Raw genomic sequence first — 19,703 nt, 5'->3', positions numbered from 1 at the left:
ATCTGCATTATGAAATGTCACCTGGTTTATGATTAATTCATTACTAACCCCCTCCCTACCCTAAATCCTCATCTTCACTTTTAGTTTTATTTAAACACAAAAGGCCTTTTTTTTTGCTTTCCCCTGTCTCTGAGCAGATTTACTACCACCCTGGAATTTTTCTAAATTTTTACTACGTGATTGAGCTATTCTAAGTGACTCAAATGTTGACAACTTTCCCAATCTTGCTTAACCATGCAAAGCCCAAGCTGCCTTTTTCCAATTCACAAATTCATAAAAAGCACCCCTAAACTGAAAGGTTCAGAGAGTATGAGGGAGTTGGTAAACCCCTCTCAGCAGGGAGAGGGCAAGAGTCACAGGGCACGACTGGTGCTCCACGCGGACCTGTCTTCTCAGCCAGCTGCGTGCTCTGAGTTACCCCTTCCTCCCCCTCTCTTCCTTCTCTATGACCCTCAGTCTTTTCCATCAAAACCTACCTATTCTAAGTTCAAGGCTCTCAATATCCTACAATATAACTGATAAGCCACTTAATAAGCCAATTTACATTGAATTTTTAGTGATGAAGAAGGATTATTCCTAGGGCTCTCTGCATTTTCAGAGGAAGCCCCGAAAGATAATGGCCTGGCTAGGATTATGGTGGAAGTGTGGGATGCTCAGGCACTGTGAAGAGAGCTGTTTAGTAAGGAGCTGCTTTGAGAAACACTCATGAAATCCTCCCTTAAAGCGGTCTCCTCCTTTGCCCGTACTTGAAGGGAGTCTTCAGTATTGTCCCTGAGACCATTTCAGGGTGTCCACGAAGTCAAAATTCTTGCCATAATCACACCAATACATCATTTGCCTTTTTCACTCTCATTCTTTCACAAGTGTGCTGTGGAGTTTTCCAGAAGTTACATGATGTGTGACGTTGACATCACTCTGATGATTAAGAGAATGCATGCCTGTACATTCTTGTTTTTAAAATGTATCAGTTTTAATTTCAAATACGGTAAATATCAACAGACATAATTCACTTTACAAGAAAGCTATTTTGGGTTCTTGATAAGGTTTTTAAGTGTGCAAAGGGGTCCTGAGACCTAAATGTTTGAGAACTGCTGCTTCAAGTTATCGTATCTGGTCTGGCAGCTGAGATACCAGACATACAGCAAAACCAAAGGCAGGGTGGCATTTCCTCTTAAATTCAAAACCCTTTGAGCTCAGCAGTGTGCAACAGCTGGTATCTATAAACAAAATCGAAATATTACAAAGAAGGAAGTGCTCCAAAACTGATGGGGGCATGTCAAAAGGACACTGTGTCAAAAGGACACTGTGTCAAAAGGACACAGGAACCGACAAGAAGGAGCTCCCACTGGCCAGATTAGGGACATCTGATTTGTGACTTTGTGATCAATCAGCAATGTCAACAGCATCTTCTAACAGGTGAGAGATAGAGTGGAGGAGAGAGTTTCACACACAGAGGGAAAATACAAGGATCATCATTAATGTCCACATTTCATAAGAGAATGTCAGGAACCAAATATTTACAGTTGACACTTTCAATTATTCAGTATCTTAATACAAATATAAAAAATAACACAAAATTAAATAACATATGAAACTTACTAAATATATAAATATCCAATTTAACAGTGAAAACAACAGAAGTTTTAGTTTCTAGGATACTCCCTGGATAAAGACAAGAAAGCAAAAGACACTGAAAAAGCCACTAATTGGGTCTTATGATTACATGAGTTCAAAATTGTCCCGTGAGTTAGAACAATATATGTCGAACAAAGGGATTTGCAAACCGATTCATGCTTCCTCTGCTATTGTGACAAGTTACCTCATAGAAAAAGAAGCCAGGAGGGCTGAAGCATCTGAATTAGCTGTCTACTATTCAGGAATCTCCCAAAAAACTGTTTTTATAATACGTTTATATTAGGTTGAAGTCAGAACGACTAAAACAGGGCTGGGTCATATTACGGGACAAATGGACAGGAAATGCATGCTTTTTAAAAAATGTGAGCTGCTGTCCAAGACTAACAATATTTCTTCTCGACAAAAACAGGTAAGTAAAGTTAAGGTTGCCAATGTTATTTCACAATAAATTCAGTCCCATTTTCATTATGGTAAATGTCACAGAAGTAACACGAGGAATATCAGTGAAACCAAGGATTCTACAAAGACCACCTATTAGCAAAGCAGTAGCAGGTAGTGACTAGATACCCAGTGATGGGGAAACAGATTCGTGGGCCTGGAACAATAAGGGAAGAAGAGACGATGCAGCAACAGAACGGTGAAAGGTCGTCTCAGAAAAGTTCGTTGGTCCTCAACCTTTCTATATTCTTTCTTCTTTCACTTCTTTCCCTTTGTTTATTCCTTTTTTTTTTTTTTTTACCAGAATTACATGTTTTTAGAGCAGAACGGCAAATGATCTGGTCCAACTCCTTAACTTTCAGGATTCGGACATGGAAGTTCATTGAGATAAAGTAATTAACATAGGGTTGTCACCAGTCGGAGTCAAAGTCAGCCTCTGAGCTGTGGCTCCTGAGTCAAAGTCCGGTATTCTTTCAACAGCACAACACTGCATTGCTTCACAAAATCAAGTCCTACAACAGACTTGAGAGGTAAAAGGATTTCTTCTTGGAATTCACACAAGCACTGGGTAGCTTAGACAACAGTAGAAAGTCTTGAAATTCTTGGACTTTTTTACTCCCACCTCTTTTGCTCTTTTGGTCCCTTGGAGAATGATCCTTTTTCTACTGCTTTCCTCCTCCTCAGATTCAAGTAGACCAGGAAATAACTTTCAGGGCTCTATGTGACTCCTCTAGGGCTCTGGATAAACGGAAGACAAGAGATTAACACTGAACATCTATAATTTTTATCCCAACAGATTTTAAGAAGATAAATAACAAAGGGTCAATAAACACAGAACTTTCCTTGTGCAGATTTCACTGGCAAAGAGAAGGAAGTAGACATTCCTGACCTTGTGCAATGTGAGGAGACTGGGACTCTCCTTAAAAAGGACACTGGTAAATCTAGGAAACAATGGTTTACAGAACCACCTAAGACTAGAAGTAAAAGAACACGTCCAAGATTTCCACATGATCTACAGTAGTCCCCCTCACCCAAAACCCCCAGTGGATGTCTGAAACCGCGGATAGTACCAAACCCTAAACATATATATTCTGTTTTTTTCCTATACATGGAGATCTATGATTAAATTTAATTTATAAATTAGGCACAGTAAGACATTAACAGCAATAACTAATAATAAAATAGATTATTGCAATATACTGTAATAAAAGTGATCGTTTGAATGTGGTCTATCTCTCAAAATATCTTACTCTACTGTACTCACTCTTCTCGTGATGATGCGAGACAATACGAGGCCTACATGATGAGATGAAGTGAGGTGAATGACACAGGCATTGTGACACAGGATTAGGCTACTATTGACCTTCTGACAATATGTCAGAAGGAGGATCATCTGCTTCTGGACCTGGGCGATCACAGGTAACTGACACGGCACAAAGTGAAACTGCGGATAAGGGGGGCCCACCGGATGTGTATTTTATTTAAAACCTGGAGCTCTGTTTCCTGTGGGTACTAGCTTGCTGGACATCAGATTGGGGATGGCCACAAAGCAGACAGATGGAGGTCCTTTCAAGAGCTCTTGGTTTTCTACCACATAAACTGGGAAGATGTGGGCCTCCCTTCAAGTCATCTAAACAGTGAAGTAAAAGACCTGAGGTTTTATCTTGGCAACAGCTCTCACTCTCTGTGTAATCGTAAGCAATTCTTTACCAGAACCTGCAAAGTTCTACATGTTTTACTCTTGCCAACATTTCCAGTATCAGCTGTGGATGGTGAAAGACACAGAACAGCTCAAGCAAGAATGCCCAGGCCGAAGGGTGTGTAAGCTAGTGACCTTGTGATCAGATTATGTCATGACATCTGGATACGGTGGGTGGTAGTTGCACCCATTCAACGGTAAAATTTTGCAGAAAAATAGCCTTGTAATGCAAGATTTCTCCCAGCAATTCTGACCCCGGCAGTTCGATAAAGGTCGCTTTTCTCATATAAAGCATCACATTCCTTCCGCTTGGAATCACGAGGGTAGGGGAAGGGGTTGTGCGTTACCACTCATCCAGCCTTCATCTGGCAATTACGTAGCAGAGGAAAGATTCTCATTTTTTTGGAAACGAATATTCTTTGTATTGTTTTTCCAACTAATCACCAATTTCACCATCACAAATCGTTTATTGAGCAGCTCTGCTATTTTTGACGTAGTTTTAAGCTTAAAATAGAAAGTGACATGATCCTACCTGGGATGTAGCGTTTTACTAACATTGGCTTTGTTATCGCAAAGAGCCCATTTATAGGTTAGGTTATTATGAAATGAAGTGAAAGAAATCAAGGTAATTATACAGATAGTGTGGATGAAAAAAAATACTTCCACATGAAACAGCTACATACTCCAAGAAACAGTGAAGTTTGGAATATGCATTTCACATGATTGTCTAACTTTTCTATTGTTTTCCAACTCAGACTTGACTCACCCAAACAAAAGAAAACTGCTACTTAAATAAAGATTCCTAAAAACTAAGTGATTGTCTATGACGATCTGCACCAAAGTGAAGTTCTTGTTTCTGAGAAGCATATAATCATTGGTGAGTTGACCAATGAGAAACAAAAGATGATTCTCAACCCTAATTTTAACCTCATTGTAGTATATGGGGAAGGGACAAATTTATGACATCAACTGAGTTTTAAGAGAAAGAACTGTTATAAAATGGTGAAAAATTTCCCTAGGAAATTTTAATTTTTTTCTCACTTTCTATTTCAGTAACAAAGTACTGGATTCATGAAAGAAGAAAGAACACTCTTTGAAAACCTATTAACCTATTATCTTCTTGGTGTAGTCTCATGGGAAGTAACTGATGATCCCATCAGGAATGGTGCCAAGAGACACTGCCTCTGACTCGTATACCTTCCTGCAGAGCACAGCTTTACAGCTGAAAAAACCAGCATCATACTCCCTGGCATTAGACAGAATCACAGGGAAAGAAAAGGGAGTCTAACTTCTCTATTAAAATAACATCAGCCATTAGAGATTACCCCTCTGTCCAAAACCTGTAAATTTGCTGATGCTTTTGTGGGCAACGAAGAAGTGATTTTGATCTAAAATAAGCTTTTTTTTTGTCAATTATCTAACAAAGAGTTGAACTTGACTTAACAGATTTTCCTTACTTATCAGATTTGTCTTAACTACTGGGCAGCTCCACGAGATGATCTTTGTCTACTTATATTTAATAAGTTCAAGAACGAATTCACCCCCTTCACACACACACACACACATACACACGCATTCAGCTGCTCCCCTCTACTTCCCTATTTCTGTTCCCATCCCCATTTCTTAGGTCACCAGGTCAGAATCTTCATGCCTTTTTTGACTGATCATGTCTCCCTGCCACCCAAAAGTTTTATGTTTTCAGGAGATGATGGCAAGAAAAAGAGAAAAATAAAAAATTTTAAAATAAGGGTAAAAAGAGATGGAAAACAAATGTAATAGGATTATTTACTTTCATCACAAATTGACAATCAGAATTTGTGACTTGAAGAAATAAAAAATGTCACTATTTTCTTCCTTCTTCTAACTTCTTGTATAACGAGCTTTTGTCTTAACAAACCGGTATTTCCTCAGCCTTCAGCACTTAAGTCTCCAGCATAATCAATACTTGGTCTTACTAGCTATTCAAGTATAGGGGACCAAATGATCTGGCTGTTAAAAATTTTGAAATCAGCCAAAAAATCCAGTCACTCAAAATATGCCACTGAACCTTAGGTATAATTAACTGAATTGGCCACATGTCATGAAGACATCATCAGTAAATGGCAATTCTAGTGCTTACAAGATTCAGCACAGGTTTGAGTGTTTATTTCATAAATGAGAAAAGGTCTGGGGGCAGAGACAAGCTGACTCTCTTTGCTTCAGGAACTGGATAAGGCATTGAACAATTATATTTCCCAGAAAATCCAAGATTTACTTAATGAACAAATGACACTTCCTTTGCAAATGCCCCTTACTAGCGGAATCTACCCTGGCCTTGAATAGATTGTTTTATAAGATTCTTGTCCAGAGGGACTTTTTAAAATGAATTTGAATACTTCACACTTTTTTGCTTGGGCTTTCCAAAAGAATATGGTAGTAACAGCAAGCACAGACTAAAATCAATGCAACAGATAATACTGCCTTTCAAGACAGGACTCCAGAGCATCATGACTAGAACATTCTGGCAGAGGTCAGAAAACCAGGGTTGTAGTCCTAAGCCTACTGTTAACTAGCTGTGTGACCCTAAGGAAGGAAGTCAGCTTCCCTCTCTGGGCTTCAGTTCCTAAGTGGAAAAGTGAAATGTTTGGACAAAGTTGACTCAAATAGCCTTCTGCCTTTGACGGTCTGCAGAGCGCTAACAAATTCTATGGGATTATGTTTATGTGTAATAAGAGTTTGCCTTTCTTACAAAAATCACAAGAATTAATCTGGTGTTTATATAAGGCTTATGGGAAATTAAGGTTCCAAAAACCTAGAACATGAAAGATATTAGTCTATGAGACATAAAATGAAAAGGAAAAAAAGGTAGCATTTTAGTGAGAATTTAACAGAAATCTAAAAAGGCTCAAAGCCAACATTTTTTTCTCTCCTATCTTTCAGTCATCTGAGATGGGGAAAATTCCCATCTCACCCCTTCACCCTAGGAAATTCCCACCACATGCAGTATAAACCACAGCTTTGCACTAGATTTTATAAATTGTCTTCAGAAACAAAAGAAATTCAATTCTCTCTCTCTAGCATCTTTATAGCGTCTCTTGTCTTATAATGTCTCACAATGTTTTAGACTCAGCATTTATGAGGTACTGAATTTACAATAAGAAAAATGGAGCTGAAAAAAATCACTTTGAAAATCTATCTGTTCATCCAACCATCCATCCATCCATCCATCCATTCCATCATTATTTTAATGAACGTTTATTGAGCACCTGGTATACAACACGATAGATGTTGTAGGAGATAGAGAGAGATTTATAGTCTGTCAGAGCAGAATGACATGACACAGTTATTGTTAGTATGGATCACCTGCATCTTGCCAATGGTGTTTGAGACATAGTGAGAGTATAACATAGAAAGTACTACTTAATAGTACTTAATAATACATAGAAAGTACTACTAATAGTACAGATCAGACAAGTTCACAGTCTCTTAAATGGAGTAGCTAGCCTGTGGAATGTAAACAGAGAAGAGATGGTCCCTTTCATTAATGGGTAGAAAGAACACAATGTGGGTGCCAAGACCCCTCCTCTGTTTTCTTTTTCCCTTCTTCTCCTCAAAGACCCCCAGTACACAGTTGTATATTCTAGTTGTAGGTCCTTCTAGTTCTGCTATTTGGGACACCACCTCAGCGTGGCTTGATGAGCTGTGCTAGGTCCGTGCCCAGGATCCGAACAGGTGAAACCCTAGGCCACCAAAGCGGAGTGTGCGAACCTAACCACTCGGTCATGGGGCTGGCTCCCCTCCTCTGGTTTTGCCATCAGATGATTCCATAGTGATCAGGTAAACATTTTCCATATTTTCTCTCATCAATCCTCATTCTCAATTTACAAAATAATTAGCCTTTAAATGGTCTTAGCAAATGAAAAGCAGAAACATCCAGTTTAAGGTCCAACTGCCAGAAAATGACACAAGTCTTTTAAAATACCACCAACATTTGTGTATTTGAGAAACACCAAACAAACACATTTTGCCATCTCCTTAGTTATATCTTCAAGTGACCTCCAAATTGTTATTAAAAAATCATTTATTTTCTTCTTTGTACTCCCTGTGATGACTCACCTCGGTTTTGGTTCCGATGACGTTTCCAGTATAATAAGATTGAGATTAAAACCAGTAGAATTACCAAGGAAACAATACTTAACAACAGTGGAACTGAAAACCAAATACCTATATTGAAGGGAAAAATAAAGTCATTAGACAATGGTGTTAAGGAAAAAAGTGATAAAGCAATAACAGTTGTGATCAGTTTTCACTTGAGTTGAACTTTCAATGAAAATTATCCTTAAAGATACACATATTGAAGTCTATATTCATGACTTCATATATTAATAACATTAAGATAATAATAATCACCAACATGTTTTATGTGGTTACTATGTAATAAGAACTTTGAATGTGTTATCTCATTTAATCCTCAAAACACCCCTAGAATTAGGCATTATTACTATCATCTAACAGATTTAAAAAAAAAAAAAAGCTGAGGCTCAGAGAAGTTAAGTAAGCCCCAAACCAGCGAGGTAAGTGGTAGAGCCAAGGATTGATCAGAGGTCTGTTTGCCTCCAAAGTGCCTATTTTTTGCTATACTGTCCATTAAAGTAATATGTTTATTGAAAAAGTTTAGGGAAATACAGAGAAATATAAAGGAAACAGTCATGAATCTCACGATTTCAACTCCTGGGAAAAACTTATCTCAAGGTTTTTATTGTATTTCTTCTAATCTATCACTTTGTTATTAAATCTCTTTCCAATAGTCAATAAACGCTACTCAGCCTGAATATCAGCTCCTCGCGGTCTGTTTCTAACACAAAGGCAGAGGCAGAGCTCCCTGACTTGGAGTCTCCAGCATCTTCTCCATGGCTCCAGAATGGGACCTGTCACATCATAATTTGACTGAGCACCTGAAGGAATGTGTCTAACTTCAATAGTCCTAGTGCTTGACTTAATGCTTTAAGCACGGATGATTTTTAGTAAATGTTTGCAGAAAGAACAAGTATTATACAAATGATATGTAAACATTGTAAATAATATGTCAATTTTGGCATTCTGGGAAAAGAAGACTTGTTCCTTTTCAGGTTCTTGTTTTTCAGGGAAATTTACCCATTGCCTTCGCTGACTCTGAGGTTCTCTTCACACATGTCCAAATCTAACACCACAAACCTTTTGATCAAATTTACCTAAAGGTCTACTTTTTGATTAGTCTGTTTTTTCAGGGACCCCAGAAATGGCTACACGAGATGTTCCTTAGAGGCCAATAAACCAACGAGTAATACATGGGAAAGCTCTTCCAGGTTTAATTATTCAAAACACCCCACCCCCCAAAAAAGGCAGTAACACCTTTTTAGGAGGCTTATTCCTGACTGCTTGATCCAGAGTTAGTGCCTCAAAAGCACACAGAGAAAGAACACTGGCTGTTATCACTGAAGTGTCTTATCTCTAAAACCACTGCTCCCTTGATTTTCTCCTCTTCTCTTACTCACAACCCTCACCTCTTGGATCAATGAGGTCCAAAGACAGCAGTTTAGAAAGGAACACAAGAAAGCAAAAAGGGTCTCGAACAGGAGGAAGTTTGTCTTAAAAGGGGTGAGGAAAACAAACACCTCAGCTCGTCTCCTAAAAGCTCTAATGCCCCTTCCCCACAGTGTAGATTATGCAAAAGTTTCATCATAGATGTCGCTTCTCCCAGGAAATCCTCCTGATCCTTCAAGACTGAGCTGATGCCACTCCTCCCAACCCTCGAGCCCCCTATGGTGCACCATGGATTTCTTACTGAAGCATTGACCACACAGTTTTACAATTGCCTAGCCACTTCACCGTATTCTCTAGTAGACTAGAAGCTCTCTGAGTGCAGGACTGAGTCTGGCTCACTGTCACATGTCAACTGTCGCAAAGCCTGGCACACAAAAGACACTCAGTGAACGTCAGCAGCGTGGAAGATTAAATGAATGGACAGATCTCAGCAAAAGCACTTGGCATGTGGGGAACGTGCCGCATTTACCAAAGTGAAATCGGCTTTATTGGCTCCCTCAACTCTGTTTTTCTTTCCCTACTTAATCTGCTTTCTCCCTTATTAGCTCCTTTGCTAAGAGGCCGAGAGGGTCTGCAAAGCATTGCCCACCTTCCATGTCAGTGTACACAATGTAACCACAGCCCACTTTGCCCACCTTCTCTTACCTTTGCTCACAGTTTCCCTGAGGTTGGTCACATTCCCCAGGTGCCACACTTGGCAGATCACCTCCTTCCCCAACTGACTCTTGGGGTCTTTGACCTGGAGGACGCTGGTCACAGACGTGGTCCCATTGGAGTGTGAGAGAACCTCACTACTGTTCTCAATCTCCGACCCAGAGATCTTCCAGAAGATCTGAGGGGGTGGGCGGGCATTGGCAGAGCAAGTGATATTTAGGTGGTCGTCAAAGAATTTATAGTGAAGGAATACTGTGGGCTGTACTGGGACAAAAAAAATGATAGTCTGCCATCAGTTAAGCACCTGGTATGAGGGAAAGATTTTTATAGAAAGACAGCGGGGGCTAGAAAGACAAGGAGGCACATCCAATCCAAACTGGGACCTTCTCAGTTCTCCCTGCGTCTAAGTCTCTGACTGGCAGGATGGAGACTGGCCTGGTACAACCCTGTGACTACAAAGATGCTCTCTGTAGTTTGTCTCTAGGAGAATTAGCTGGATGGACAGAGGGTATGTTTTATCCCAAACAGTCCAGGGCCTAATTATTCTGCTCTCTATTTCCATGTGCAATACATATCTCCACCTTCTTCTGGGTATCCCTCTCAAATAGTTTGACAATAACCACCAATCAGCACCTCCACATAAGTAAGTAGCCTGCACTTCTCAGAAGCAACAAGGCAGTTTCAGAACAGAGAGCCTGCAGACAGGCTGCTGTTTAGAGCTCCTTTTTCTGCTTAGGACCAGTGAATGAGATGCACGGAGGAGAGTGAGAAAAGTCCCTGTTTGGAATATCTACACAAAATGTAAATTACAAATTCACAGCCAATAACCAGAAAATCACAGAATGACAGTTGGGAAGACCTTGGAGATCACCTGATTGAGTTAAAAGAACATAACTAGCTTATGAGAAAAGGACATTATTCTTAGGACAGCTGTACCCTGTTCCTTTTGAAAAGTCCCTTGACTAATGAGTTCATTTTCATTGAAATATGCAGTTTATCTCTGCTGAGCAAATACAGACTCTTCTTTTGTGTTTGACTTTGGAGCCCAGAAGATAATCAAAGGGCAAGGCTAAATGAAAGCCTGGTCTGTGCTTAGAGGTTCGAGAGGTGAGGGGTGGCAGTGGGCTGGAGGAAACGCGGCTACAGGACTGTGGCTGTGTTCACAGTGCCCAGATTACTAGCGTCAAAGAGCACTAGAGGAAGAGAGACAAAAGTGAAGGAGGATGAATACGGTTGACGTGGCCAGACTGGGCGGCAGTGTTCTCGGGTGTATCAAAGAACGGCTTAGATGAAAGCTATAAGGTGTGGCTGGAAAGAGTCAGTGTGGAAAGGAACAGGATTACTAGCTAGAAGACTCAGAGTAGTCTGGTTTTCAGGTGAAAAATAATACAAAAGGTTATGAGTAAAGGAGGAGGAAAAGAAAGATGAGCGAAAAAGAGAAAGAAAAGAAAAAGGAACAGAAATGGGAAAAATGTGACACAAGAAGAAAGAAGAAGAAAAATGAGATAGGACAAAGGAAGGAAGGATGGGAGGAGGGAAAGTAGGAGGAAAGGAAGGAGGATTGGGGGAGGGGAGAGAGAAAGACAGGGAGACAGAGATTCAGAGACAATGAAACAGAAATCAGGAAGAAAGCCTGACGTAAGGTCCTGCAGAGATGACTCAATTTAGGCAAAACAAGTGAAAGAAACTTGTTGGTATTTGGTGCTTAACTGCATCCTTAACTACTGAGCCTCTTCCTAGCCCACATCCAATATGCTTGGCGTGCTCAAACTCTCACTTTAACATTCCTAATAACCCTGTCTAAGTTTGTCTTTTCCCTTCTAAAACTATCACCAAGTGTGCCATGCTCCAAAGTTACCCCTTATTCCCACTTCTCAATTCTCGATCTCAGCTACACGTCAGCTGAGAGGAAAGGGATCTCGTCAATGAAGTGTCTGGCTCTGTCCTTAGACCCAAAAATATTAAAGCTGTTAGAGACCTTAGAGATGACCTATTTCACACTTATTGTGCAGATAAATAAACCCTGGGGCAGAGAGTGGACAGGACTCTTCTAGGGTCACATGATCAGTAATGGCAAAGCCAGATCTAAATCATACCACTGCTTACGGAGAAGCTGTCCTCACCATGGTCCTTAATTTACTCTTGTGCAGGATTCCTCAGAGTAACAATAACTCCAGGCAGAGACTCAGTGTAGCTCCATAAACTCTCCACAGTTAGAGTAGACATGAAAGGCTAAGTGTCTACTCATGAATCTTTCTGGGGCTAGAATCCTGAAGGACTAGGCACTACCACTATTAAACATTCTTGAAAATAACATTTCTAGCCAGAGACAATGTATTCTCAGAGACTCTCACCAGAGAGGGTAAGGCAGGCTACTCCTGAGATCTTCCCGGAACCAAAGGTATTGAAGAGGCAATTGTAACACCCCTCATCCTCCAGGGTGGTATTCCAGAAGGTAATGGTTGAGTTCTGGAGTCCTAGCTGAGTGATGTTTATCTTGTCTTTATAAGCAGGCTGGACCACAACCCCGTGGTCCCTGCTGAAGGTGATCATGTTTTCTGGGATCGTAGGCTTGATTTTCTGCCATGTCACAATCAAGACTTCCTGGGAAGTTTGCAGGGAGCATTTTAAGGAAGCAGGTGTGTTCAGCAGCACTCTTTCATCTTGGGTCACCACTTTCATCATGGAATCATGAAAGAACATTTATATTTTAAAATTGAATTCATACACAAATACACATTTTTCTGCTTTACAACATGCATGTTCAAAGTTAAATATAGAAGAGATAGGGGAAAATGAAAAGAAGAAAACATCTATCAACATTCCTGATGTCACTAGAGAAATGTAAGTTCAAATATGTTTATTCAATCTTTATGGGTAGCAGAGTAGGAAAACAAGACAGCAAACTCTCAGTGACCAGAAATTGCGTAACCAATCCCTGTAAGCTGGAAAGCAGGTGGAACGAGGTTGAAGATGAAAACTGCCAGGAAGGACAGAAGCATCACCAGGTGTGTTCATGCCCGGAGAGGTGGAAGCCAGGAGCAGGAAAGGGCCGATGGGCAATAGGCAGAGTGATTAGTTTATGAAGAAGATGGAGCAGCCCTAAACATTCCACACACACTCTGTGAGGGAAGGGACAGCAGGAGCAGCGTCTGCCTCTAGGAGGCAGTGGTGAATAGAGGAATATAAGGCAGAGAGACATACATGACAATGTTCAGGAGGCAGATAGTACCAGAGAGCTGTGACAACCAAGTGACAACCTACACATTCCCTCCAATTTTTACTGAATGCAGTGCAGAATATAAGGCATGGCAAAATCTTCTTCCCCCTCAAATGCTGGCTACTCATATTGATAGGACAGGTGATTCAATGGGAAATCTCAATATAATAACAAATAGCCAACATTTGAGAAAGCTAACACAATGAAAGAGGAATAACAAACTACAAATTCAAGAACTCATACCAAATGAATGAAGAATCATAAATCAAGAAACACTTTGACATCAATAAATGTGATATCGTAAGCATAAAAAGAAGCCAGCATTATAAATAGTAGAAATTGGAACAGATGGGCTGGCTTAGCAGAATGGGGGTCACTGAAGAGTAAATCAGTAAGTAGGAAGACCAAGTCACAGAATTTTTCCAGAATGAAGCACAAAGGGATATGGAAGGCACTAAAGAAAAATTCAAAGAGCTGGAATGCTTCAATATCAGCCCAATAAGACTTTCAAATGGAAAGAAAAGGGAGAATGGAAGACAAAAATACTGTGAGGGACAAAAAGGTATTTTTCAAAATGATAAAAGGAGCAATCTAAAGCAAGACATATCAATCATGAACCTTCACGCATCTAACAACATAACTCCAAAATATATAAAAAGTTAATAGAACTACAAAGAAAACTTATAAATCCACAATCGTTATAGGAGAGTTTTCCATAGTTCCTTCAGAATTTTCGCTTCCAACATATTAAAAAAATAAGTAAAGGGAAAAGGTCAAATACAAAGATACAGAAGATTGAAAAACAAATATATATAAATTACGTGTGGGTGTGTATATAAGTATGTATTTCTAAATTTTTTCCCAAAAAAGCACATAAAATCTTTTCAAATAACATGTAGAAATCTTTTCGATTTCCCCAAAATTGAACTTGAGATGGGATACATAAAAAGCTGCTACCCTAAGACCTTGAACATCATCCACAAAGTTAAAATTAGAAGTTTACATACTTCTTTTAACTCTGATTACACCAGAAATCATAGTAAGAATTATAAATTACCATGAATGACAATGAAAATATAATACATTAAAATCTGTAGAAATTGGTAAAGTAGTTCTCAGAGGGAAATATTTAATCTTAACTTGACTTATTAGGAAAGAAGAGAGATTAAAAATGAATACACACATATACCCAAACATCCCACCGCCCCTCAAAAATAAAAGGACTGAATTAACAAAGACAAAAGCACAAATTAATGAAATAATACACAGATGCAGACAATAGAAAACATCAAATCTGCTCTTTTAAAGACTGATAACATAGATAAAATGTTGGCTGTGTGATTAGAAAAAAAGACAGCAGCATGAATATTTCCTCTCAGCAACCCCTCAACATCATCAGGGGATGAAAAGATGGGCAGAGCAACAAATGTAAAGTGGAACGCCGGAGCTTTGCCCGAGTCCAGTCTCAGCGAGCTGTGCTCTGGGTGGATGTGAAAAGTTCTGGGGGCAATACCTGTTGTGAGGAGTGGGGTTCCCTAAAAGTGTGTTGAGATTATTCAGAGCAGAGAGTGGAAGGAATTGCTGCTTTTAGAATGGAGGGTCAAAAAGAGATCAAAGCTGGAGTTTTAACTTCTCGGGTGATTGATCTCTTTGACTATGGAAGAAATAATTTAGGGGAAGGTTTACAATTCTTTGCTGCTTCTATGGAATTCCACTTAGATTGTTCCAGTCAGTCGGTAAATCCTGGATTGTAGATGATGCGAAACCTGCCCTGTGAGGGCTGATGCAGACCAACAGCACAGAGAAGGTGACAGAAGTCTGGCAGCCAAGTGAGGGGTGGCCTCCCATGGAACAGAGGAGAAAAGTTTGGCACAACGGGGAAATTCAACAGATAAGTGGACAGCACAGGTACATGCTTTATATAATAGACTTTATGAACCTATGAGACCTCTATATTTCATTATTTTCTACACTTTCCTGTAAAAGAGGAGGACACCCTATTTTAAGGCTTACTGCCAGATTACTTTCCCAAAAAGGCTGTATTCATTCTTCCTCCCCCAAGCATTCCCATATCTTTACAAGCATAAGGAATTATTATTTTAAAAGTTATTCAATTTGAGAGGTGAAAAATGATATGTTAATTTCCAAAGAATTTTTTCATGTCTGGTTTTGTCTACCAAAACAGTTTCTAAACGTCACTCTTCTTCCACTTTGAAAACAAAAAAATGTGGAAAGCAGAAAGAACCAGTCGCACTCCTTCAAGCGAATTACATATTTAAATAATTCATCAGATAAATGCACTAACACAGCGCAAGCAACAGTGGCCAGAGGTCTCCACTCCAGGAACTGTTTTCCCTGGACTCCAAGCAGGGGAACTGAGTATCTTTTACCTTGTGCCCTGCATAGCATCATTGCTGCCAAGAACCAAACCAGTCTGTAGGTAGACAGATGACAGAAGGACCTCCTGAACACCTGAAGACAGAAAGCAAAGTTCAGAAATGGGTGTTTGGGTGTGGACAAAACAAAGGAAGCTTCAATCTAAATGTTATTTCAGGCATTGCTGCAGCTAAAGCATTAACCACCAGAAAATTCTGGTTTTGTGTAAGCAGAAACAGAGACTATAAATGAAAGTAATAACAGAGTGTGCTTAGGATCCGGGAAGAGAACAACAGCAGGGTGGCTCCTTCACCACGGCAATCCTTAGCAATTTGAGGCCCTGCTCCTGAAGCCACCATGGTTAAGACCAAGGTCTCAGAGATCTCTGGGGAAAGCAAATAAACAGACACAGAAAAACGAGAGACTACAAGTGGTAGAGAGCATCCATTTCCAAAATATTCCACACCTGTTAATATCAAAAACACAACTCAGGAGTACTCACTTTTCAGAAACATGTGACTGCCTTGAAGCTTGCTGAGGTTGATTTTTCTGTAAAATTTGCAAATTTTACATAAATTATACCCTTTAAAAAGCAGTAGCGGCTTTACTTTTTCCTTCATTGCTTTATTTTCATACATCTGGGCAGAAATCCTTGGCCGTTCTACAAATCACAGTGGTACTTAAAGGAATGTTATTCTGGGTACCACTTTACTATAAAATGGAAGGGTGGAATGTAGCCAGATTACCTTCTCTCTACAGTAGCCCCACGATCCACTGACTTAATCTATGTGTGTGTGTTCATTGTAAGGGGTACAGGCAAGAAATGTAGCTTTTCCTTATATTTTTTCTTTATTTCTATATTTTTCTATAATAGAGGTGTGTAAGAAAGGTTTCTCTAGTATTTTTCCTTAACTGATCTTCATATTTTGAACTTTACTTGTATTTCATGTTGCCATTTCAACTACAGGTAGAGACTTCATTTCAGTCAATGTCGCAGAATCTGTCAGTTCAGCCCACTAACTCTTCATGATTGCCCCAATCTCTGGCACTGCATCTACTTCCCCGGGGGCTTACATACTGCCTAGCGGTGGGACAACTGTTATCCTTGGTTACAACCATCTATCCATGCCGGCATTCCTTAAGACAGCTGTGTTCCCTTCAGGTCATCGTGGTCATCGGTTTGTGCAGTGAAAGCTTGAGCTTACAGTGTTCTTTCAATTCTCCTGATTCCGTGCTCCTTGATTCTCCCTGCGCTGGGCAAATGAAAGTTCTACATGGCTCTCTGTCTAGACTCCCACGTATCAATTCATCTCTGTCTTACTGTTCCCTTGCTATGATGGGTAGGCTGGCCTCTTCTCACAGGTACCCCTGGGAAAGTAAGGCACAGGTGCTTTCTGTTCTCAGATTGTAACACCTACCTGTGACTTCTATTTACTAACCTCCTGAACTCCCCACTCTTGGGGGCCTGGTACAGGGGGCCTCCTTTTCAGGACACAACTGGTGTCTGAGCACAGACATTCATCATCCCTCCTGGCTCTCTCAGCCTAGAAAATACTTATTTCCCTTGGGGTCAGAAAAGCTGGTTCCTCCATCACCCTGCGCTCTTCCTGTCAACTCTTTCTGGGGTGAACATATGGCTTGGTCTTTCAGCATTTAGGCTTTTAAAACTCAAATGCTTAGGCTCTTGTTATTTCAAAACTTTGGCTTCTGGAACTAAAAAGTCTTCTTTGCCATTCTAATTCCACATCAGTTTTCTTTAAACCAACATGCCTCTCCGTCACATGAAAAATCCAAGCTCTAGCAAAGGCTATAATGAGGAATACAGAATGGATCGGCTCTCATAGTGACAATCTGCTTTAGGACAAGAAAGAGAGCAGACACATAGCAAAACATAAAATGCGTGAACAGAGGCCCGCAATATTTAAGGAACAAAAACAGTGATTGAGGCAAAGGGAACAGAAGGAAAGCCTTGTTATTAAATATATACATATTTACTCTGGCTGACTTGAGTTTGGGCTAGCACAGATACTAGATGTGTGAGCGAGGATAAATGATTTTACCTCTCTAAGATGCAGGAAAAATAGTAATACCAACCTGTCTGTTAAAAAGACTAAATGAGGTAGCATATGTACAGCTTCTAGAATAGTGACTGATACAAATAAGCACTAAATGAATGTTGCCGTTACCTCATTGGGTTACTATGAGAACTAAGCATTTAAAGCACTTACTACAGCGCTTAAGATACAGTAAATGCTAGTACGTGCTAGGTAGGTAAAAAAATTCATCATTAATCAAATCCTATATGCAGAGTACAACAATGCGAATGGAGTAGGCCACTTATAGCCTTGCCAAGAGAGCCAGGGTTCACAGAGGCTTACTCTTACCTGATAGCTGCCCACCTGGGAGCTACACAGCCCCAGTACATACCTCTTTCCCCAAAGTTTCTAGGTCCAAATCCTGATCCCATCACATGTAGTCACATGGACTTGGAAAAATTAACCTCTCTGCCTGTTTATTTATTAGTAAAATCGGGTATTCCTCCTTTGAAGCACAGTTGTAAAGATTAAGAGCATCTGGCACGCGGTAAACACTAGGTTACAGGCCACTATTGTCCTTTGTTATGAAAGATATTGAAATAACTGGCTGTGTGGTCTTGCCAATACATTATACATGAAAAAAATTCCCGTGAGGCATTACTTGTATTTGGATTTTAATTTTTGTTTTTTTAAAAATTATACCAACGTCAATGAAAACCCTCCCCTTCATTTCGTGTCGTGTAAATAGATCCTGAATAAACAAAATGTCTGTCTCGGATACCCTGGGTTTTAACCCTCATTTATCTGATCCTTTATGGCTTCCCAAGGCAAAGGCCCAGAGGATGGAGAAAGAGGCCGGAGCATCAAGGAGGGAGCGAGCTCTCTTGGAGAGAGCGAGGCCCAAATTCGGCAACCCCACCCTAGCTTTTGATGCCGACAGAGTCAACACAGCACCCGGCCCCCCCTTCCTGGGTTTAAACTAGGATGCGCTGAAGGCAGTGAGCGCCCCTCCCCGCCCAGTTCCCCTCCGAGGTTGACAATGATCGGAAGAAGCATCTTCTGAGACCTAGGCTGGCAGCATCCTTTCACCAGCGGACTGAGACGGAGAACCAGGACGCCAGGAACGGCCTGCGCGCCACCCTTTGGAAGGCAAAATCGGCTTCTCAGCAAGATTAAGCGTTGAGAGGAAAGCGCTTGCAGACCCCAGCTGCCAACCGACCCCGGCGAGAGGCAGCCAGGCGCGCTCCCCCCGCCGCCCCGGGGCCCCTGGCGCGACATCGCCCACCCTGCGTCTCCTTCCCATGCCCGACCCCGCTCACCAGTCTCTCCATTCTCGCTGCGAGCCACGCGGGCGGCCTGGGTTCAGCTGGGAAGCCCGGGGGATCTCAAGCCTCTCTGAGCTGGGCGGCCGATGAGGCGTAGCTTTACAAACAGGGCCGCCCCCTCATCCCGGATCTCTCCTCCCCCTCAAATTCTATCCACCAACACGGGGCAAAGAAGACCAGGCGGACTTTCCGATTTAGTCTAAATGCCATTACGCTGTGTTTCGTATCTTTAAAACGTTTTCCCTTTTTCTGAGGTGGCAATTTGGAGAAACTGAGAAAGTGAAAAAAACCACTTATTCCATTTCATTTTGCAAGGGCCGAAAGAGATCAGAAACCGGGGAGGTAGGGAGACGTCAATACATTAGGGCTGGGGGAATGGTAACCTGCGCTTTTGAGCGGGCACGCAAGGAAATTAAGATTTTTGAGAAATGCTGTTGTTCCCCTAAACGTCACCTATGAAAATGAAAACTGTTTTGAGGCTGAATTTAATCAATAGACACTTTGAAAAACAAATGCACACATGTTTTTATCCAGAAACAAATTATATTCAAGCAGTCAATGATCCGTCCTTTCATGATGTGACCTTTTTTTTCTTTACTGTGAGGAATTTCCTTCGCTTGCGTTGATGATGAGGATTCTTCTTATTTTAACAAGTTCCAGGGTTCTTGGCTCTTAAAAAGAAAAAAAAAAGGTAAATGAAATGCTCCTCTCCTGAAGCTTTTTCTGTTTTCCTACCACTACCCTCTGACAAGCTGTGG

The 19,703-nt window shown here is 40.7% G+C and overlaps 1 protein-coding gene across 3 annotated transcripts; it reads right to left on the bottom strand.

The window, feature by feature from the left end:
- Positions 1-948: 948 nt before the first annotated feature.
- LOC124238215 (OX-2 membrane glycoprotein-like) lies at positions 949-19,022 on the bottom strand. 3 transcript variants are annotated; one of them, XM_046658903.1, is made up of 7 exons: positions 18,940-18,986; positions 16,087-16,133; positions 15,599-15,680; positions 12,343-12,663; positions 9,980-10,252; positions 7,868-7,975; positions 949-2,811 (listed from the first exon to the last, which is right to left on the bottom strand). In XM_046658903.1, exons 3-7 carry the CDS (start codon positions 15,618-15,620, stop codon positions 2,804-2,806), a joined length of 732 nt encoding a protein of 243 aa, XP_046514859.1. In that variant the 5' UTR covers positions 15,621-15,680; positions 16,087-16,133; positions 18,940-18,986; the 3' UTR covers positions 949-2,803. The 3 variants fall into 3 exon arrangements, with proteins under 3 accessions (XP_046514859.1, XP_046514860.1, XP_046514858.1); XM_046658904.1 differs by lacking the exon at positions 15,599-15,680 and having other exon boundaries at positions 18,940-19,022; XM_046658902.1 differs by lacking the exon at positions 16,087-16,133 and having other exon boundaries at positions 18,940-18,994.
- Between the last annotated feature and the right edge of the window lie 681 nt (positions 19,023-19,703).

This window comes from Equus quagga, chromosome 4 (genome assembly GCF_021613505.1).
Source record: "Equus quagga isolate Etosha38 chromosome 4, UCLA_HA_Equagga_1.0, whole genome shotgun sequence".
Taxonomy (NCBI): domain Eukaryota; kingdom Metazoa; phylum Chordata; class Mammalia; order Perissodactyla; family Equidae; genus Equus; species Equus quagga.
The sequence above is the reverse complement of the archived record's forward strand: the minus strand, read 5'-3'. Positions and strand labels throughout refer to the sequence as shown.